The sequence below is a fragment of the Sorghum bicolor genome, chromosome 3 (assembly GCF_000003195.3).
Source record: "Sorghum bicolor cultivar BTx623 chromosome 3, Sorghum_bicolor_NCBIv3, whole genome shotgun sequence".
In the NCBI taxonomy this organism is placed as follows: domain Eukaryota; kingdom Viridiplantae; phylum Streptophyta; class Magnoliopsida; order Poales; family Poaceae; genus Sorghum; species Sorghum bicolor.
In genome coordinates, this window is record NC_012872.2 from 16,179,199 (window position 1) to 16,202,445 (window position 23,247).

Here is a 23,247-nt window from a genome sequence, read left to right on the forward strand (position 1 = left end):
GGGGTGTCACCCTACTTCATGGTTTACGGCACCGAGGCAGTGCTGTCGTCTGATATAACCTTCGGGTCTCCAAGAATTGAAAACTTCGACCAGTCAACAGCCGACAGCGCCAGGGAGCTCGAAATTAACTGCATGGAGGAAAAGTGTCTAAATTCATGTCTTCGAACAGCAAAGTATCTTGCAACCATCAGACGGTACCACAACAGGAACGTCAAGGATCGTTCTTTCGTGGTCAGCGATCTGGTACTCAGGTGGAAAACAAGCCAGAAAGGAATGCACAAGCTATCCACCCCCTGGGAAGGACCCTTTGTGGTCGCCGAAGTCACACGTCCTACAACCTACAGATTGGCGTATCCAGACGGAACACGCGTGCCTAATTCTTGGCACATAGACAAACTGCACCGTTTTTATCCATAAGTTCCAGTAACTTTTGCTTGTAAGTTTCTTATAATTGGCAATAATAAAAAGTTTTCCTTTTTCGCTATACTTTGTTTACACGCAGAGCTTTCGACGAGCACAACAATATCCTCTGCGACGGAGATCCTTAACGACTATCAATCAAACACAGTGATACATCACTCAGATAACTTTACAGCGCTCAAAATAATAGGTCATGACAAAATCAAACTTTATTACAAAGTTTACATACAAAGTTTACAATAAATACCCTGACGGGCGGTCACTAGTCTACTCCTACAGACTATCCTACTGGCCTACTGCTCGGGCTGATCACCCGCCTGGCCTTGCTGCCCGGACGAAGGGGTCGGGGCCACCGGCGCCTGGCTGGTCGAGACCGCAGGCGTCGACCGCCCATCTCCGGCAATAGACGCCCCCGACAACTCCCTGGCCGACCTGTCTGAACCCGGCTGGTCGGGGGGAGTGGCCGTCCCGTATAGGTTGATGTCGCCGATCACCGTCGATGACAAGTCTAGCAGACCAGCCCGAAGGTCGTCCGCCTCCTGCGGGCCGACTTCCTTGGGGTACCCCCTCTCCAGCCTGGACAAGTCGACCAGGGGGTAGTGGGCGCACACCATGCTGAGGACATGTGCGACGGCGAACTCCCCGGCGTCCTTCACGAACTGCTGGAGCCAATCCCACGCCCGTTGCGCCTTCTCGACTGGCGTCAGCTTCGGCACGCGGGGCTGGTCTTCTGGAAGCTCGGGGCTGATCAAGTCCAGGACCGGGGCTACTCCTTTCCAAAGCCTAATGCAGTTAGTCTTCCAGGAGTCCCGATCCTTGACCAGCTCGTCTAAGTGCTTCTTGGTATTCACCTTGAGCACTACAAATCAAGCAAGAGGTCAGTCTAAGAACAAAGAAAGGAACGTTGAGCAGCCAAATAAAGGGGGGCGGCACGGTTATTACCAGACAACTCCTTTTTCCTCTGGCCTAGCTCCTCCCCTGCTCGGCGCCCGGCCTCCAGCGCCCCGGCAAGCTCTCGGCCGAGCTGCTCTTTCTCTTGTCGGAGGCGCGCAACCTCTTCCTCCAAGTCTACAAGAACACTTTCCTGGTCAGCAGAACTAATTACACGGCTATATGCAGCTGCTCGGAGTGTGCAACTGACCTGTCCTCTGCCGATACTGATCGGCTAAACGTCGAGTAAGCTCGAGACGGCGCTCTTCCTGAGCACCCATCTCGGCCACCTTCTCACCGACTTCTGACCGCAGCCGGTCCACCTTAGTGGACAAGGCCTTGTTCTCGGCCACAATGCCCTCGATTTGGTCCAAGCACCGTTTCCGGTACTTCGCCGTTTCCATCGCGCCCTGCAAAGAAGAACATATGTCGAACACAGGAGCACTGCACATAATTGTCGAGCAGCACACAGGACCACTTACCTTAACCTCGTCCACGAGACGCTTGGCCGCGCGTTCCACCCTCGCGGCCTCTTCCGTCTCCGCGAGCTCCTCGTGTCCAATAAAGTGGTCCCCGTGTTGGCGCCACACGTAGACGTGCTGGCGGCCGTCACGGGGACGACCCTGGATCTCCTCCACATCGTCGTCAGAGGCCACCTGGGGCTCCTCGTTTGCCGCACTGCCTCCGGCCGCGGTCGTGGGCATCACTGGCCCCTGGTCCAGGCCAGGGGAGCCTACGGGCGAAGAGGCCCCTGCTCGGGGCGGTGTTGGGACTCTCCCTTCTCCGGCTGGAGGAGTCGAGACTCTGCCCTCCTCCCCCGCAACAGTACTCGGGGGAGGGGTCCTCGGTGCCTCTTCATCCCTCGGCGGAGTGCTCGCCGTGGCACTCGCCGGGGCCGGTTGTTCCTCGGCGCCCGTAGCAGCGGCCGCCGCCGCAGGCCGCTCCGTGGCCTGTGGCGCGGCGTCTCCAACGGCGGCAATAGGCTCGGCCGTCCTCTGTTCAGCGATCTAGTTGGGGTTGACGTCCGACGCCGCGCTAAGCAACGAAAACGACATTTAAACAATGTCAGAGACAGCAACAAAAAAAGAACGTCACAGTACGAAAGTTAAACACTTACAGGTCAGATCGCCGGTGTGTTGCGGTGAACCTCCTCCTGGTCCTACCGGTTGGCGCCTGCGCTCCCGCCTCTGCGACGCGCGGTGCAGGAGGGTCGCCGGCCACCCGATCAATGGTGGCCGGCGCTATGTCCGATCGACTGCGCGGTCTCCGGACCAGAGAAGGCGCGGCCTCCTCCTCCTCGTCGTCGTCATCGGTGATCCGGACGAGTCGACGGCGCTTCGGCGCGTGACTGCTCTCCGCCGGCAATGCCTCTACGGGGGCGGGGTCTGCCGCCATCGGCCTTTTCCCCGCCACCCTGTCCTCGGTGGTCGGGGCGGGGCGGGCCTGCTCCTCCTCACTGCTCGTGTACCGAGCACACCGAGCAGCGTCATCCTTCGGCGGATCTTCCCCCGTGGGATTCTCCATCCCAGGTGCCAGTGACACGTACACTGTGCACCGGTCAACGTCTCCGATCTGCAAAAGTAACAAAGACAAGTCAGCAGCTGGAAAGAACAAAAACTAAGGAGGCACAATCAGTAAGTAATGTTACCTTAGGAGCTGGTCGCCCCAGCTTAAAGGCCTGCACCCGATCACTACCACGGATGAAGCTCCCGTCCGCAAAGTTGAACAGCTCGTTCAACAGCTGCTGCACCTCCGCCTTCTTCAAGATCTCAGGCGTCATCCTGGTCGGGTCCTGGCTTCCAGCGTACTCGTACGCCGAGTGCACCCTCTTCTGGCGGGGCATCACCTGACGACAAATGAAGTTGCCGACCACTCCTAGCCCGTCCAAACGCGACCAGTCGATCAGCTTCATCAGGTCCGCTACTTGGCCGGTGAATTCTGGGCGGTCGGTCCAACTGACCCTCTTCTCGGGGATGTACCCCACGTCGCAGAACGTGGAGCTGCCCGGCTCTTCCCTGACGTAGAACCACTTCCTGTACCATTCGGTGAGGGAAGTGTTCCATAGGCAGCTTAGATACCGGTTCTTCATCCCGTCACGAAGATTGAGGTATACTCCACCTGCAATCTTGGAGCCTCCAACCGCTCCCTTCTTCCTTAAACAGAAAAGATAACGGAAAAGATTGAAGTGCGGCTCTATGCCAACATAGGCCTCGCACAGATGAATGAAAGTGGAGATGAGAAAGATTGAGTTCGGGTGCAGATTGCAGATCCCGATCTCATAGTACAAGAGAAGCCCCTGAAGAAAAGGATGGACAGGAACCCCAAAACCCCTCTTGAGAAAATCTTCGAACACTACAATCTCACCGGCGCGGGGGTCGGGGTAGCTCTCCCCCTCTGGCGCCCTCCAGCCGCCGAGCTCTGGGCTGTGCAGTAGCCCCATGTCGACGAGGTCACTGAGGGACTTCACAGTGCTTCGGGACTTTTTCCATTCCTTGGCCATCAGCTCGGCCCTCTTCTTGGAGTCGCTCTTCGCCATTGGCGATGCAGGAGTGACTGCGAGCTAGGAGGATGCAGGTGGTTGTAGAAGGCAAGAGCGGAAAGCTTGAAGGCAATGGTAGGGTAAGCAGTGCGGGGGTACTGTCAGGATTTTATAAACCACAACTCCACCCCTCCCACTTCCCGCATTCTTGGGAAGTGGGCGGGCCCAACGGCGGACGCGGCGCTTCGGTTTTCAATAATTATCGGCAGTTAATGCGGCGGCCTTTTCGTATAATTGATGGTTTCCTTTTCTCAAACCGCGCAAAGGGCGGCTGCACAGTTACCAGGCGCAACTTTTCACGCAACCATCTGACATTACGTCAGGAGGTCTCGTCACGTCAATCATTTACGTGGTAAGATTTTTTCAAAATAAACAGACAAAAATTGGTGGAGGGTCAACATTCCTGTGGACTGTGCCGACCACCGAGCACAATATGCTCGGGGACTGGTCGCCCAATCTGTCAACTCGGTAATCCAGGGACTGCACCGACCACCGAGCACTGTATGCTCGGGGACTGGTCGCCCAGTCTGCTAGCTCGGTAATCCAGGGACTGCACCGACCACCGAGCATTGTATGCTCAGGGACTGGTCGCCCAGTCTGCTAGCTCGGTAATCTGGGGACTGCACTGATCACCGAGTACTATATGCTCGGGGACTGATCGCCTAGTCTGTTAGCTCGAAAATCTGGGGGCGGTACCGATCACCGAGCATTGTACGCTCGGGGACTGGTCGACCAGCCCGCCAAATTGATAAGTCTATCCGATAGTAAAAGAGTATGAGATGCTCGGGGACTGGATAATTTTAATTTTTTAGACCTTGCTACAAGGTTCATTCTTCGCCTTCCAGCAAGCTCGGGAACTACATCGGTACGATGCATCTGGCGATGCATCTCAGTTTCAAAATCTCTTTGAGGACTTTTCTTTTGACCCTGACACCACGTGCCTACGTCACCTACTGCCAGGCTCGGGGACTAAGTGGGCACACTTCACCTTGCGGTGAATTTGCTTGTTTTATGGCACACTTTGCTATACAGAAAAGTAAAGTGGGCACACTTCATCAGAAAAGAAATATTTTTTCTCAAGAGCACCATGCATTCTTCGAACAACTGGCTTCTTCGATGATGATGTTGATCAAATGTCTTTAGATTTGGTCAAAATACCGTTGCAACTGTTTGGGCAACTTTCATGCTAATTGAAGACGTCAAGTTTCACTGGTCGAAGAAGCTCAAGACGGCGTGTTACTTCACAATACATGGTGCTCGGGGACTAGCTGTGGGGGTATAAACCCCTATACCCTTACGGCTAGACTTGGGCCAGGAGGCTTGGCCCATTACGAGACAAGTTCGAGGCTTGATCCGACAGCTCGGAGTTTCGTGCAAGGAAACAAGGCGTGGAGATCAAGCAGGATTCTAGTCGGTTAGAATAGAAATTGATATCGAACTATCTATGGCAATTGTAACCGACTAGGATTAGTTTCCAGATCTGTAACCCTACCCTCCGGACTATATAAGGAGAGGCAAGAGACCCCCCTAGGACATCATTATTCTCTCAACACAAATCAATACAATCAGACGCAGGACGTAGGTATTACGCCAACTCGGTGGCCGAACCTGGATAAAAAGCTTGTCCGTGTCCTGCGTCACCATCGAGTTCGTAGTTTGCGCACCGTCTACCGATAAACTACTACCGTGGGTATACCCCGAGTTCGTAGTTTGCGCACCGTCTACCGATAAACTACTACCGTGGGTATACCCCAAGGTAGACTGCCGACCAGCTTTCGTCGACATATACCAAGGACCACGAAATTCTGAACAATAGTGAAACGCGAATATTGAACGATATTGAATTCTATTCAGTATAATAGTTCGGTGTAAAGTTGTATTCTACTAAGCAGTAAAATTGTATAATAGCACTTGTATATGTACAAGTGCATGATAATTGTTGTGATTTAAGTTAAATTATGTAGGAAAACTTTTCTAAACCAAATTGCATGACATAAACTTGAATTTTGGTGTGATCCATAAAGTAACAACCAATAGGCTACAACAAGAGCTAATGTTGGCGTTCACACACATTTTTAGTATCGATTTTAGTGGCAAATTCATGTATACTCTTAGCATATGTCCCTAACATTGAACTCATATTCGAGTATGCCTTGTGTTTTTGTGCATCTTACTATTTATAGAAAAATAAGAAAAAGGATGCATTTGGATACGTGAGCTATCGATTTGGGCTTAATTAGGACGATCCAAGGAGTAAGAATGGGAAAAATGAGTATCACCTAGGGGAAAAAACACCTTGGGCCGATCAGCCCACTCCATAAATGGGTCAACCCTAGGAGGAATGTGGCCCTCAAAATTTAGCAGCCATAAATTTGGTTGCATATTTTTTTAGTAAATTTGGGCATCAAAATATGTCTATGACATGTGGAGTATGTGGCTAAGAAAGTTCGGCAAGCCATAGTTGTGGCATGAACCAAATACAAGCCTAAAAAATTGTGGCGTGCCAAATTTATGTATGGCAAGTTCTGGCCATGAACCAAACAGCCCTAGCTCCTCCACCCAAGGAGCCAAGGCTATGCATGATTCCTACTAAATACTAGATGACGAATGTCATGTATATATATGGCGGATTCACTATAATGTTTTGGAACAGAGGAATACTCACTCCGTACATAAAAGAGCTAATTTCTAGAGTTGTCTTAAATCAAACTTTTTAAACTTTGACCAAATTTCTAGAAAAAAAATACTAAGATTTATGGTATCAAATTAGTATCATTAGATTCATCATAGAATATATTTTCATATAATGTGCATTTTATATTATAGATGTTGTTATTCTTTTTTATAAAGTTAGTCAAACTTTAAAAAGTTTGACTGGCACGGATCCTAGGAATTGATTCTTTCGTGGACGGAGGGAGTACAAAATAGAGGAGTCAATTGTAGGGTGGAAAACACCACCAGAGCACTGATGATGGGATCGTAGAAAAAACACCAGTGCGGATGCAGCACTTTGTACTCACGTAACCGCAAGAAAGAGATGTACCGTGTTGATCATAGTGAATCGCTTAAGGACACATACCAATAAGCATCCATGCTAACATCGACCATAGGTACATGCATACAATACAAAAGAACTGAATAACACACGGCGAAAAGAGAAGGGAGATGGAGAACCACACAAGATCCAGATGTATACTAGTAGACACCACATGATGATGAGAAAGAAGTCCTTCGCACACAAATACACTACTACAAAGTACAAAGACACAAAGCGCTGACAAGTGACAACCAGGACACAACACGTAGGAGAGTGAAGTCGACAGCCAGGCGCAGCAAGAACAAGCCACACAGACTCGCTTATGCCTCACAAAGCATACCAAGCTCCCCATCACCGCCTCACACACGGCCCTCGCTCAACCACCTACACAACACGGCCTCACACTCCGTCGGGGCCACCTGCTGTCACGGCTTCTTCGCCGCGGCATCAGCACCACCACCAGCACCGTGGATGCCAACCACGCCGCCGCCGCCGGGCGTGAACGGCGAGACGCCGCCACCGCTGCCTCCGACGCCCGGGAAGGCGCTAGAGCCCGGCATCCCGCCGAAGCCGACCTGCGGGGTGACGCCGTTGGGGCCCGGGAACACCCAGCTGACGGAGGGGCCCGGGTAGAAGCCGCCGAACCCGAACACGTTCTGGGGCCGGAGGGGCTTCTTCTCCGGCTCCGCGGGGACGTCGCGCGCGCCGTGGCACTGCCACGACGACAGGGAGGCGGCCAGCAGGAGGCCGGCGAGGACGACGAGGCTGGCACGACCACTGCTGCTTCTCTTCTCCATGGCTAGTCGTAGTCGCCCTCTACTAGGCCTCTGTAGCTGCTTGCTCTGCTCACACAGTCACAGACTGATAAGTCTGATCGAGCTCGTTGCTCGGCACCCACATTTATATGCGCCATTGATGCACAAGTGAGAGCTTGAGACGCTCAGCCTCAGCGGAGCTACTGGTGCACGGTCCAAGCCTTGATGGTGGAGGAGCACTGCGCGCCCTCGCTGAAAGTGGACTCGCCACATGGTTCTTTTGCACCAGGACCCTCATGTCCGTAGCAGTAAGTGAACTGGCTACAAAGGACAGATATGTATGGATATCATCATCTTTTGCACCCAGACAGTACGGTTCTGTCTTAACCTTTCTTTAAGACCTTGACCCCAGCTTAAAACGACGAAATCAGTGGTAGCACTGAACTTTGATGCTGCCCAAGTGCCCAAAGCACTGGCCTGACTGGCTCCACCTAGTTTGCGAAAAATTTTGATTATTGAGTCTCTTCTCTTTTCTTTTCAGTCGTACTTTATCTTTTCAGTCGTACTTTTTCTGACAGCCAGCAGTATTTTTTCTCACAATAAATCAGCTAACAGTAATTTCAGCCTTAACTAGTTAGGTTTAAAAGATTTGTTTATAGTTATTTTTTTATCTATATTTAATGTTCTATGTATATGCCACAAGATTCAATATGATAGAAAATTTTGAAAAAAATTGGAAAATAAACAAGGCTTAATATCAAGGGATGCATCAGTGCAAATGCAAGCCGAGGAGGAAACGAGGTTTCAGAGTGCAGTAAAGCCTCTTTATTTTTACCTGTGGCTACCCAACTACCCACAACCCACCAGAATCATATCCGTCCCAGGTCTGCAGCGAATCAGGCAGAGGAAAGCTAGAATTCAAGGCGCCCTCAGCTTGGTTGGCGGAGCAAGCCAATGCCCAATCGACAGGCGTCCTGATGTGCCTGACAACAAGACAGGCTACGTGGGCCGTGTTTATTGGCAACATTAAATATAGATTAAAAAATAATTAATTATATGATTATCTATAATTTGTAAGACTAGTTAGTCTATAATTGAACAATGGAGTATTTGTTAAATTCATGTCAAAGTGCTACGGTGTCTATTTTACAAAAAATTTTTGCAACTAAGGTCTTGTTTAGTTCACCCCAAAAACCAAAAACTTTTCAAGATTTCCTATCACATCGAATCTTGTGACACATGCATAGAGTATTAAATATAGACAAAAACAAAAAACTAATTGCACAGTTTGCCTGTAAATCACGAGATCAATCTTTTGAACCTAGTTAGTCTATGATTAAATAATATTTGTCAAATAAAAACGAAAATGCTACAGTACCAAAAATCCAAATTTTTTTCGGAACTAAACAAGGCCTCCAAATTTTTTTCGGAACTAAACAAGGCCTAAACAAGGTCATAGTATGCTACATGCATTGATACAAGTTCTCCATTTTTATCAGTCTATACTCTATGCTTCAGCTTTTATCGGACTTTCATCAAAAACAAAGAAATGGAGACCCCTATTCAAGAGAGAAAGGTCAATCAAAATTTGAAGCTTTCATACAGACGAAGTGTTCCTGTACAGTGTGAATATGTATGCCCTACCCCACCACACACACACACAACAAAATGAAACACCAACTATAACCAGGCTCCACACAAAATTCAACTTAACAGATGGAAAGAGAGAAACCACCAAAACTTCACAAGGAGAGATGGTCACCGGTACTCCAGCACTGGAGAAGCACCTAATGGCACATTTTGAGGAATCCATCTTCAGTTCCAACCACAAACAACCTTGACAAAGGAAGCACCGCAATAGTGGAAAGGACAGATAGGTTTTTGTGTTTCACCCCTCTATCAGCCGAATACAAATTCTGGAGTGCAAGCTGCTGATGTCCAATCTGCTTAAAAATAAATGGAAATCACTTTCATGAGAGCCAATTTGATTTCCATCTCATATAATTTATAAAAATTGCTAAATGGGAGGTACACTACTGCTGGAACTTGGAAGCAGTAAGTTATTTCAAGATTGAACAATGGTGCCTGTTACGAAAAGGAAAGTCTTACTTCACTTGCTGGTCTCGATAGGGAAGTTAGTGCAATTTTGTTCCTTGAAATTGATACCACGTCCTGACCCCACACAGAGAAGTTGGAAATGCCGTCTGAATGACTTTTGAAAATGTTTGACTGTGTTCCCAGGTTCCTATCACATTTTCCAGCACAAAAAACTTTTAAGAACATGCAAGCCAGAAGGCATACAGGGAATCCATATCCAAAATCTTTAAGAGAGAAGTCTGTGAGTGTGTGCCACTCAAGTTCACGAATCCATCAGATTAGTAACTAAAGTTGCTACAGTACAAACTGGGAAGGTGTTCATCTAAAACAATTCCAAAAAAGAAAATAGTAGAAGTAGATTTTAATCTACAGAGTATGTCAATCCCCGTATACATTAACAATAAAAAAAGATACATCCAAACAGGTAAATAGACAGTTATTGCATCAACAGAATAATACCTTCTGAGGTCCCACACTCGAAGAGTCTTGTCAAGGGAACTTGATACAATTAAGTGATCATCTGGCGCTGCCAGCTATAAGCATAAACGCGAAAAAGAAAACAAAAAAATCAGATCAGAAAGTGTCAAAGTAATCAAAGTTTTCTTGTACCATTCTGCGCCAGAAGGCTAGGAGTGCATTAGCATACCTTTGTAATGTGTCCATCATGTGCTTGCCAAACTGCAATGATGTTCCCACTACGCTTATCAAGCAATCGGCAATATCCAGAACTTAAACCTGCTGCTATCCAGGATGAAGCCATTGGACTTCCTTTGTTTGAGCCACACGAGCAAATAGCTGACACAAGTGATGAGAAAGATATTTCAGCCGTATCACTCTTCCACAAATGTAGTTTCTGATTCCGAGATATGTCAATAAACCTGTAAGAACTCAACCAATGTGCAACGAAATAATTAGTAGACTAATTCAGGCTACTTTTCAAGAATAAATACAGTAAAATAACAAGATTGGAGAGAGGAATTATACTCTCAGCTTCATATTACTATCCTTCTAGAAAAACACTACAATGCTCCAAACTATTGCTCCCTACGTTCCAAATTATAAGTCACTTTAGTTTTATCCTAAGTCAAACTTCTCTAATTTTGACCAAGTCTATCCTTGGAGCATGTCCGAGCTCAAGATGTTCATGCACATACAAACCGCTTCTGGAGTTCTGGTTCTGTGATTAGTGGTGGACAGTGGAGGCTTAGACTTCTTCACCTATTGATAAAATACACAGCCTTCAGATTTGCTCTTTGCACAGTCTGAGCTCGGTAATTCCTACCATCCTTTGAGTACTATAGAAACGCTCAAGGCATGTTGCATTTGTTCCTAGGTCCTATGGAGCCTGGTCCCAAATTGCTATACCACCCAGCCTACAAGGTATGTGGTCAATAACTTTTGAAGACTTGTCATCAAAGGCTGTAGCATCTCCCACCCGGCGAGATCATTGAACAAGCTGCTAGAGAAAAGTGGCTAGCATAATAAGCCGCTTGCCAAATTGAAGCAAATGCAGGATATGGAGACTGCTGTGGTCCCCTAGAAGTTCCAAACTGGGGGCACAAGGCTCCAAAATAAGGGAGGTGCATCAGCTGCTAGTAGATCGACTCTTAGTGAGCATCACATCCGGATAAGTGCCCCATTTGTGATCAAGAGGATGAGACAGTAGAACACATCCTAACAACGTGTGTAGCGGTAAGAGAAGTTTGGTTCAGATTGTTGGCTACAATTGGACTAGCTGGGTCTGTTCATAGGCAGAATGTGCGTAGCTTTGCCAACTGGTACAATGAAAAGAGTGGAGAAAGAGCACAGAAAGGTAATGAATACTCTAATAATTCGGGGCGCTTGGATTATCTGCAAGCATAGGATTGCATGTGTCTTAAAGGGTGCTGCACCTTCGATTACATCGATTCTGAGGGAGTTCAAAGATGAACAGTCTCTGGTGCTTAGCGGAGCAAAGAAGCTGCAAGGTTTGGAGCTTGGTGTTCTTTGTTTTGCTGCTAAAACCACCTCTCATATTTGGTCCCCGTATGAGATGAGTACGGGGGACCATTTTCTTCTCTAATACAATGAAGCGCAGCTCTCCTGTGTTTTCTATAAAAAAAAGTGAGCGCCAAAACCAGAAATACTCCTTCCCCAAAGAAGTGTAGGATCTCTTTATGGTCCTATGAGAGCTAAATCATATCGAGCTCCCTAAACCAAGAAGGCTGGAAGAAACTTCCAATTTCAATGAGCCAAATTTTTGCCACTTAAAAATCTTTCATCGCATATTGGGTCATATGCCCAAGACTTGCTTTGTGGTCAATAACATCATACAAAAGCTCATTGATGAAGGCACCATAGCTGCCAATCTCCTTAAAAACATGAAGGGAAGAAAATAGCTACATCAAACGTCAAAAAATGTACCCAAACATTTCCAAACCATTTAGTTTCTTTCAATCCACCATGCAATATGTCTTTAGACTGCACTTATTTGGTATCATAGATGTCAGTATATATTTCTGTAAACTCGGTCAAAGTTAAAGAAGTTTGACTTAGGACAAAGCCAAAGTGACTAATTATTTGGATTGGAGGGAGTATTGCATATCACTACCTAACCAGTTGAAGTAAATTTCTCCCTATTTTGTTATGTCTTTGGCTCTTTGCAAGTGTATTTATTGGCATTGCATCCTGTCAGGTCCTGCTGGGTGCTGGCCATACATGCCTTCCCAGTCAAAGAGTAGAGTTGAAGGAAAGATATTTTTCTCAACATATATTCACAGAACATAATCAAACAAAAAAAATGATGACACAAGATTAATACCTGATTGAACCATTTCCCATACCAGCAACAAGTATACCCTCAGATTCCATATAATGCATAGTCGTATACAAACTACCACGAAATGCATTTGACAATATTCCACCTGAGAGTGCGTCTTGATTAAGCATGTTTGCCTGCTCAATAGATGGGGTTTGGAGTGGAAAAGTTGTAGACGACTCGGCATGAGCTGCAATTAGCTTTCCAGTTTGCCCATTCCATATATGGATAGTGCCATCACAAGAAGCCACTCTGCCAGTAATTGACAGCATACAGATGGAATTGACAACCTAGATAAATGAATTTATTAAAAAAATGGAAAGCAAACTGGTTGCGCTTAAAATATTTCATTACAAAATTATGAAGAGTGGACGATTATTTCAAACAGAGAACACATGAAAGAGAGATCAAGCAATCTAATACATAAGATGTCAAGCTGCAACACAAGTCAAAATCACTACCACGGAATATTAACCACACATTTTATAATGTTTGACTTTCTCTTAAATAAAGAAAGATGTAATATATTACGATTGGAAATTTTACTGAATATATTTGAGCATGTTCGATGGCATCTTTTCCTAATATTTAAATTCTCCATCACCTGGGTGTAATGGTTACAAACAAGTAGAAACAATTCAAGCCATGTAGACTGGGAACTCTTTAACTTCATCTTTTATGTTTGTTATTTCAATCTGGCAATTACCAGTGTAAAATCAGATCTTGTTAAATCAGACAGAAGTATCAAATTAGACAAGGACCTAATGACATTGATAGTCTTTGACACCCTAAAGCCTACCATTTCCTCTCTCCATGCCTCCTGGTACTAAAGTTGGTCATGGGCATACTTCAGATTGCCCTAAACCCAAGCAGCGTGACCATGCAGATACCTGACGGCCAAACCATACGATCAGGGGTAGATGCGATACAAGGAACCTTGCTATTTCTTGCTTAATCAGAAGAGGTGGCCAGTTACTGAGCAAAAGCCACAAGCATAACCTCTTAGGTTCAGTTTCTAGTCCTAAAAGATTTATAAATACTGCTTTGTTTTCCTAGCTATTTAACTATATGGTGGTCCAACCAGGAAGACCCCAAGCAGAAGCTGGGTCCATCATAACAGCGGCAAGTAAAAAGTTCTGGAGGGCTCAAGTTATCCCTTAGACCACCTGGATTTAATGGTGGTCCCCACAAACAATTTGGTCTTTGGAACATATCATGTTTTAAACAAATTTCCAGCTGATACTTTGCAAAGTGAAAAAATCAAAGTTTTTCTATAGATACAAAATAAAATCATCCATCATAAAAGCAGAGAGAAAATAACCTTATTAAAACTCCAGTAAAACAACTGACCTCTTCATGCCCATAATAACCAGATGTGCAGCTCATGTTTGGCAATTCCCACCTCTGGATACTTCCTTTAAAACCAGGACCAACTCCTCCTGTAAAAACTGTGCACTCATCATCATGGACTGCTAACGATCGCAGAGCACCAGGGTGAGCACGGGCTGAGTAAAGGATAGAAGCTTTAATCTTCCAGGGAAGTTCATCCCTCATACCACCGCCACGACCAAGAAATTCTGGAACACCCCAACTACTATCAGGGGTGGGGAACCAAAACCATGGTTGATTACCAGAACTTGAAGTAAACAAATTGTCACTAGATGTCTCATTCTCAAGGTTGGAAGCTGCAGTGTTCCGACCAATTTTTTTAGTGGTTTCTGATTGTGGCATGGACCAACCTACCCCATTGAAAAGCAGTTTGGTTGGAACAAACTCTGATGACATATAGTTGCCAGGCTGAAACCTTTGACCTTTCATATTTTCAGCATTCTTAGAACAATCACCAGAAGGTTCCCACTAAACAAAAGCACAGATGAAAATAAGAAGGTAAAAGAGCATGATAAGGATACTATCTTAACTCTTAACAATTGATAACATAAAGAAAAAAATGCAGAGTTATGTACCTTCCAATTGTACAACCTTTGAAGTGCTTGCTCCAAAAGAAACCATGTTGAGCAAGACTCTCGGAGCTTCTCTATCCCAACAAGTGATGCCAAGAAAGGATAAAGCAGCAACCTACAATTATTTACTTTATTAAAAAATATATGTATACAAAACTAATTATAACAAAACACAGAAAAACTTTTTGACTTACAAAAGATCAATTCTGGATTCCACTTTAATTGGCTCGCTTTTGTTTCCATCAGAACTTTTAAATCCTTTTGTAGGATGGTTAAGACCAGATGAATCATGAGAAAAGGCTAGTTCAGCAAAAAGTTCCTTTAGTTGTGGCAAAACATATATAAAAGTGTTTTCTGGTCCAATTCGTTGACAAAGGTCAATGAGTGCTGTAGCAGCCACCTGATCAACAAAGCAGTTTTGATAGTGAAAAACCTTCAGTTGTACGAGTAAAAATAATAGAAAAGACTAAAAAAAGGTAATTTCAATTACTTGAATCACACGAAGATCCAAAGGAATCTGCATAAGAACTTTTATATAAACACAGGCTTGGTCCTGCAGATCCAGTAGAAATACAATGGCGTAATGAATACATAAATACTATGCAATTAAGGGTGAAAATGCATACAATTAAAAACAATACATACATATTTAGACTAATATCCAAATTTTGATATTAAGTTTTTAAGGTCAACATCAAAATGCACAAGTCAAGGAACACTTGAGCATTTAAATCAATGCAGGAATTTGATAACATCACAGATGATATTATCAAACACTACTAAAATGATGCATCTGCACAACCGAGATCAGATATACATTTGATATTTCGTTCAAAATTTACTGGAATTCTGTAAGGAATTAATTTGAATTGTGAGCTAATTCTGTATTTATTTCTATAATGAACAAAAGAAGCAATACTATTAATTGATCAAAAAGGTAAGTAAAATCTTGTTGGAATATGGTAGTCTTTCAATTTACACTTAAAATCAGTGCTACCTGAAATTGATTTGAACTTAGTTTAAAGAATATGGTTTCCAGTTTCGTTCAGCTTCAATCCAATATAAACTATCTATTTTCACCCCTTTCTAATGTGTTTTCGTTAAGCTGTGTTTTTGCCAGTAAAATACCTGAAGAAGCTCCTTAATAACAGTTTTGACAGGAAGAACCGACACAAGACCTTCCAAGGCGGATAAGCTATCAATCAGCGCGAAAGAATTCCAACTATGCTGTGGCTCAGGCTTATTCATCTTAGATGAATCGATACAAGAGAATATGACATTCCAAAGCAATGGAAGAATTTGCTTTACAACAAAATTTTCTCCAAGAAGTCCACCTATAATTACAAGGTTAAGTAGTGATCACTTCGCAAATAATTTCAACATAACGAGAAAGTATTAGGTGGTTACCGATCCTAACCAAAGTATCGATTCCATCAGCACATAATCCTTTGCCAAAACAGTGAATTAGTGGTAAAATTGTCTGGAGAAAGTGGAGACATCCATCAGTAATGCATAGTATTATGATGGTATACCAATAAAACTTTCCACTTAGACTTGCCTGATGAATGGTAATTGGTATTCCTAGTTCCTCACTTGAGACGATCAGAACAGTAGATGCAGCAGAGGCGATAATCTTGTTAGGTGAACTGTATAAGTTTGAGATCACCAAAGGATGTATCTTTTCAATATAAGTTTGTTTGCCCAATTTCTTCCACAAGTCCCGAATAAAAGAGTCTTGAAGGAGGGCAACCTTCAGATGTGAATATTCTGGTGCCTGTAGCAACCACCATCAGACAAAACTCATCAGAAAGAAGGAACTTTATGTTCCATAATCTAAAACTTCGACAAAAAGGAAAAAAAATACATGTGAATATCTTTCATACTGATATATCTTAACTTGCCTGTAAGATCTTCTGAATGATGCGCAGAACAAGGTCCTTAGTTGCTTGGATAGTCAAGCTCCTTAGAAATTCTTTAAGCAGAGACAAGGCTGATTCGGTATCAACATCTGACAAAGATGATGAAATAAGAGACAGGCAGTAAGGTGCACACATTTCAGCAGCAAATTCTCCCATAGCTTTGAGTGCCCCTTCACTTGAAAGCTTAGCAGCATACTTGATTCGCTCTCTAGATGTACACAAAACTTGAAGTGGAGCAAGAAACATATATGCAGATCGAACTGATGGAGGAAAGAATGATGACTCCAAAAGGTACTTGGCTGATGGCCTCCTGCAAGAAATCACAAAATCAGTATCAATAACAGTTATGTCTTTGAATTCCGTCAAAACATCATCAAAATGGGATATGAACTATAAACATCAGGCTTCATTGCTGAAGTTACCTTTTCCATTCCCTCTGTATGCATGACTCAACAAGAAGTGCAACATGAGAAGGCAGGCCTTGAAGTGCTCCGGGCATTATCCCAATTTCTTTGTATGCAGATAACAAGGCACTGTCAAAAAGTGGTTTTTGCACATAGATTTCTGCCAGAATGCACCCAATAGAAAATACATCATTTGCGTGGCCTTCGTTTTCTGAATTAGACTTTTGATTCCAGAGCAGCAGTTCTTGATATCCCATATGGGAATTATCATCAGACTCAAAGCATTCTAGAAAGGAACCAATATCAAAGTTAGGTGCTGCTGGCAATGCATTGTCATGCTGCAATATCTGATCTGCATCTTGGTTCTTGGGATATTTGTCTGAAGAGAAACAAATTGAAGGATCAGCATCAGCATCAGCATCAGCATAATCATAGACTGGATTCAACTGGTATTCTAGCTCTGCAAACAAAGTTGCTTTCTCAAATTCCTCCAGACAGCCAATTTCTGAAAGCATATTTGGAGATCCACAGCCATTTAACACTGCATCAGTTGTTGCACCACTTCGTTTGCCACAGCATCTAGCACAAGAGTCCATTTTGTTGTGGTAGACAGCATGAGGTGTGCTAACAAGGCGCTTAGGATGAGGCCTTGTAAAAAGCTGATGCCGGCCAATTGATTTTGGCCTAGATGGATCACTAGAGGGCAACATGACATTTTTTGCTTCAACAGATGCCTCTCCAGAAAGTTTATAGCCAAATGTTATGTCAATCCAGTGATGCAGTTGTTGCGAGACTCGATCACTCTCTAATGCATCCCTGTGAAGACAAATGAAATCTTCTGCAGATGTTGCCCAGGAAGGTAATGCCAAATCACTCATTTCAGAATGAAGAGAGGAGAAAATCCGTGGATCGCTATAAAATTCAGGAATGCATTCATCAGGAGTCCATTGATAAAGCCTTTGCATACTCGACGGGTATTCATTGGGCTCATAGACAGAACGCACTGCTGATCTCAAGATGGTCTTAGGTAACCTCCTTGCTTTGTAACTGCAGACAGCTAGCTCTGAGAGACACTCGTCAGAAACATGATGTGGAACTTCAGATGATGAATAAGTAAAATCCAACTGTTCATCACCTTTTGCCAACCGCCATTTACTTTTGGTTAGGTCCCTCCAACCATTATCAGAACTTTCATCAGGCATCACTGTGAAATCTATTACCCAAGGCATCACAGTGTGAAAAGCTGGATCACCCCATCTTCTACCAGCTAACTTGTTTAAGACAAGAAGGTATTCATAATTGGTCAGTTCACCTTTCCACCATTGCTTAAAGTGAGAATGCCAATCTAACGATGATTGCAGTTTGAAACCAGTATAAATGGCTTTTGAGGAACAGTCCTCCATAAAACAACATGAATTAGGTGAACATTTACGATCGGCAAAACCCCAACTATGTTTTACAGGGCAGGTATCACTTATGTTCAGGTAAGGCCATAAGGAATCTGACATCAAGATCTTTGATGGCCTTAGATTGCCATGATGAACTCCTAAATCATGAAGGTATGCCAAAGCAGATATTATCTGGTAGACAAGAAATCTAATATGCCAATCTGAGCAGAATGCCTCTGGACTGTAGTGCATAATGTTTTCCAAAGTGTATGGGGCCTTTGGTTGTAACATGTAGCAACAATCAGATGTTTCTAGAACACCTAACACTGGTAAGATGTTGGGATGCCTCACACAGCCAGAAGAATGCAAGTCATCGAATGCTGAAAATCCAACAAAGCTGAGGAAATCTAAACCAGCAGATCCACTAATTTTGTTTTCAGATAGCAGATTTAGCGAATTAATCACATACTCTTCAGTTGATGAGGTCAGATAACCTGTAATAAGGTCTCTAACCTCTGAAGTGTGCCCTATGCTAAGACAGCAAGCAGGAGTTAATTTGGTAATCGTGCTTATGGCCAGTGGTTTCTTACAGGGGCCAGAGGAACTTTTGCGATCTTCAATGCATTCTATACAAGATGATGAATCAGACTGCTCAGTATATTGGTTATCACCAGTATATATGGTTTGCTCTGTCTGGGGATCTTTATGAATGCCATTCTCCAAGGAACTGGTGTCACTGTAGGGAACGAAAACGTGGAGAAATCCGTACATGTTGATACATCAATTTTGCAGCCTTTGAAGATAATGTAATCCTCAGGTAAGAGAGTTACCATTGTTGGCTATTAAAAGGCACTTTGCCACCACATAGGCCCACTAAAACAAAACTGGAGATGTGCTGCCTGCAACATATACAACACCACTTCTGTGTAAGAGTTAGTGCAAAGATGAAGAAAAAGGAAGCCACATTAAATTGAAAAACAGGTAGATTCAAAAGAACCACTGACTGCAACTGGCTGATAAATACAAAGTGCATAGTGGTGCAGATGGCTTACCATTTTTCACTATGGTTTTCTTTTACAGGTGAGTAATTTTTATATGAAAAACTAAGAAATTGTGTTCATGTGACTAATTTGGCTGTTTTCTATGAATCAGAACTTCTGGCATACATTTGGTGAATTGGTGGCTGTCAAACTGGGATGACCCTACACGGCTATAATTGTATTCCAAGGTCAACTAAACAAGAGTCTGAAGCAGCATTGACAAGACAGCTTGTAAATTGACCATCTACAGTTCAGTTTGGAGGTTTACAATTATGGTTTGAAGCATAGAGCTCAATGTAGTTGAAGTTGCATCGAAGCACATTTCTGCTACTTGCCTAGTTGCCTGACTCAGCAGGAGTATGTTGTGACACTATAAGAGTTCAATTTAACATCATACTGTACGTGGATACATTTGAGCGGAACAATTTTGTCATAACGGCATCTACGCCATTGCAATAGTATCCAGGTAAGTCTCACGTAAGTCAAGAATGTAAAGCCATACCTCCCATTACTTTCCTCGTCTCCATCAGACGCTATCTGCAGTGAAGAGGAAACGAGGATTAAGACAAAGGTACAACCAATAGCTCTAGCAAAGGAAGCAAGGGTTTATGCAGCGGAATGGAAGCCCAATAAATTGTGCTTCCAACCGCGCTTGAACGGACGGGAACGCTAGCAACGGTTTTGAGAGCGCAAGCCGACCAGAGCGCCCAGAGATCAAGAGGTGGGACCCGGCGCGGACCTGAACGACGGCGGAGGCGGCGAAGGGGAGCGGTGAGTCGGAGAGGCCGTGGACGAAGGAGAGGCCCGAGCCGGCGAGGTCGCGTAGGACAAGGCGCCCCAGGCAGTCCGGGCACGCCGCAGCGGCCCCCTCCGGCGAGCAGCCCATCGCCCGGCGGCCAGGCTGGATCGGAGTAGCCGGCGCCAAACTCGTGCAGCTGCGACGAAACAAAAGGCTGTTTGGTATGGACCCGTCCGGTCCAGACTCCAGAGGTGCGCCGTCGAGGACCTGAGCGGCCAGCGGCGTGAGTGAACTGGTCTGGCTCGACCAAATCCACCGGTCGGACTCAGACCCGTTGGCTCTCTCCTGTTCTTAGTTCTGACTTCTGAGTTTCAAATTTTTTTATAAAATACATACTGTAGCACTTTCATTTGTATTTGATAAATATTGTCCAACCATAAATTAACTAGACTTAAAAAATTAGTCTCACAAATTATAAATAAACTGTGTAATTAGTTTTTATTTTTATCTATATTTAATACTCTATATATGCATTCAAAATTCAATATGACAAACAATCTTTGGAAACTAAACAAGGCCCGGGGGAGAGACTGCACCTGCACTGCACACCCGAGGAGCAAGTGCGCGCTGCAGAGATCGAACGGCCTCCAGCCAGTCACCCTTCTCTCGTACTTTGCTCACGCTTTGTTTAGTTGGAGAAAATTTTTAGTTTTGACTAATTTCATTTGTATTTAGAAATTATTGTCAAATTATAACTTAACTAGACTTAAAAATTAGTGCTACCAAGAAGAAGCAATAATGACAAATAACATCATATATTTTGTTTAAATATATAAATATAATAATGACAAGAATATCAATATGCAACAATGAATTAGTAATGACATCAACTCCTGCAGTTCAATTGGGCTACTACTACCAAGAAGAAGCAATACCTATTTGGCCCGAAACCGATCGATCTAGCCATGAGCAGGTTGAAGATGATTTATTCTTTGCAAGTTTTTTCTAGAATCAATATATAATTCGATTGATTTATATACCCTATATATCCGACCAAAAAAAGAGAAGCAGAGATGAGATGAGATCGGACCAAACTTCTCAAAGACCAAAAAGAGAAACAGATAGATGAGATGAGATCGGACCAGACTTCTCGAAATTGCCCACGCACGACCATGTCACCGGGAGCACACCAATCTCGCTGATGGTGCAGGCGACCGTGGACCTTATCCTAATCCCGAGCACCATCCCGCGCTGCACCTGCTTGATGGCACGCTGGTGGTTAGTCGTGTCACAAGCCTGTCACACCGCCCACCACCCCCACGTCGTCGAGCTGCCACGTGCGAGTCCACCGTGTCACTGGCCTACCGTCGCCGCGTCGCACTGCCCGCTCGCCGCAGAGCGGCGCATCGTTAGCCTACCAACCCCACACTCCAAGCATGGTGCCACCGGCCCTAGCACATAGCCTCCTCATGGTCACGGGAAAGAGGAGTTGAGGAGGCCGTATGTTTTGGATAAGGGATGGGGCGATGGGCAGAATAGTCTTTTTTCCTTTATTTTTTCCAAACATTTTTTTGTTGGTCCATTATTAACCAGCAGCTAACGAAGTTGAAAAACAGGGACAAACATGCAGTTAGAGTTGAAAGTGAGAGTAGTAATGCAATTGTCCCATTTTATTTTCATGAACAGTGAGTATTTATAGGTCTTTAACTCCGTTATTCCTATACAAAAGACTAAAATACCCCTAACTAGATTGAACACAAGTACACAACTTCTCTTTCTCTTAGAGGCAAACTAGTCATTACTTAATATATTACATGTCCTAGACGATTCCCAGAAGCAAAGTTGTTATTAGTAGGTTTTGGCTTGGTGACGATAATTTGACGTTTTCTTTTGACTTCGCGTAATAGTAAAGTGAATCCATCAACTTCGTTCCTTGGTTGATGGCAAAGCGAACCAAGCCACTTCGCTCTTTATTTTTTTGTCTTCGTGTTTGAGCAAAGTGGTGAAGGTGCCTTTGCCTTCTTTCCTTGCTTCTTTGAACCTAGATACTCCTATATGCAAGCGCAAGGAAGGAAAATTCATGAGCCAAACTTTGAAGTCTTGGGAGCTGTGTTTGTCTAAGGTCAAATCCACTACAAATAGAGAGGAGACTTAGAGCATCTCCAAGAGGTTAGCTAAATCATTTTCTAAAGATAAAATTAGTTATTGTTGAAGGAAAAACATTTTCAACACGTTTTGTAAATGACTATTCAAATTTAGTAGCTCTCCATCCCACCTTATTCACTCTCTACTTTTAGATAGTCTACCTAACTAACCATCCTTTTTACAGAGTCTATTGAAGTACTCTAATATTGTGTCAAATGTATTTTAGAAAGTAGCTAAATTAGTAAATTTGACTAATGTTTTTGGCTAATCTCTTGAAAATACTCTTACTTGTTTGAATCTCTCGCCTAACCACTTAGGGACCTTTGCGAGTGAGCCTTTTCTTGTCAAGACCGAGAGAGTTAAATTGATTCTCCTAGCTCGTGCTTCGTGTAAGGCTGTAAGCTAAACAAGCCTAGGCTAGACTAGCTGCTCTAAGAAGCAGCCCTAAAATATATTGCTGATGCCACCCCTAGCACTATCATAGAGACTCCTTCGTAATAGGAGGCCTATCATCATAAGAATTTCATGCACCTTAATCCCGAGAGAATGCAACTTGATACCGATATAAGAGTTTACAAGATATTTACTCTTTCGTTTCCAAATTATAAGTCATTTTGAATTTTTTTTTATATCAATTGTAGCAAGAGGATAGTATTTTAGTCAATCAGATTTTTTCTGGATATTTTTTGAAAACAATTGTATAAACCATTTTTGAGAAAAAAAATGATAGTAATAATATAATAAATAATAGTGTTGGGTACCATAATAAGGGGTACCCAAATCAGAGCAGTTAAAAAATACAAAAAAACATACTAATTACAACCATCAGGGCCTCGGACGCAAGTTCCGACTCGCCCAACCCCTCAGGGCCTTGGACGCCAGTTCCGACTCGCCCGACCCCTCAGGGCCTCGGACGCAAGTTCCGACTCGCCCGACCCCTCATGGCCTCGGACGCCAGTTCCGACTCGCTCGACCCCTCAGGGCCTCGGACGCCAGTTCCGACTCGCCCGACCTCTCAGGGTCTCGGACGCAAGCTCCGTTTCGCCCGACCCCGTCCAGGCTCGGGCGCCGGACCC

At 44.3% G+C, this 23,247-nt stretch overlaps 2 protein-coding genes across 2 annotated transcripts; both read right to left on the minus strand.

Annotated features, from left to right (window-relative positions):
• LOC8086304 (translation initiation factor IF-2) lies at positions 6,985–8,044 on the minus strand. The gene has a single exon (XM_002457721.2). The coding sequence runs from the start codon at positions 7,721–7,723 to the stop codon at positions 7,352–7,354; it is 372 nt and encodes a 123-aa protein (XP_002457766.1). The 5' UTR covers positions 7,724–8,044; the 3' UTR covers positions 6,985–7,351.
• On the minus strand, positions 9,244–20,272 carry LOC8075296 (protein GFS12). Its single transcript, XM_021456706.1, has 17 exons — positions 20,027–20,272; positions 19,790–19,824; positions 19,078–19,146; positions 16,878–18,983; positions 16,438–16,765; positions 16,095–16,310; positions 15,944–16,016; positions 15,665–15,870; positions 15,027–15,089; positions 14,731–14,936; positions 14,540–14,651; positions 13,926–14,432; positions 12,579–12,865; positions 10,425–10,656; positions 10,238–10,311; positions 9,791–9,926; positions 9,244–9,624 (listed from the first exon to the last, which is right to left on the minus strand). Exons 1-17 carry the CDS (start codon positions 20,171–20,173, stop codon positions 9,469–9,471), a joined length of 4,953 nt encoding a protein of 1,650 aa, XP_021312381.1. The 5' UTR covers positions 20,174–20,272; the 3' UTR covers positions 9,244–9,468.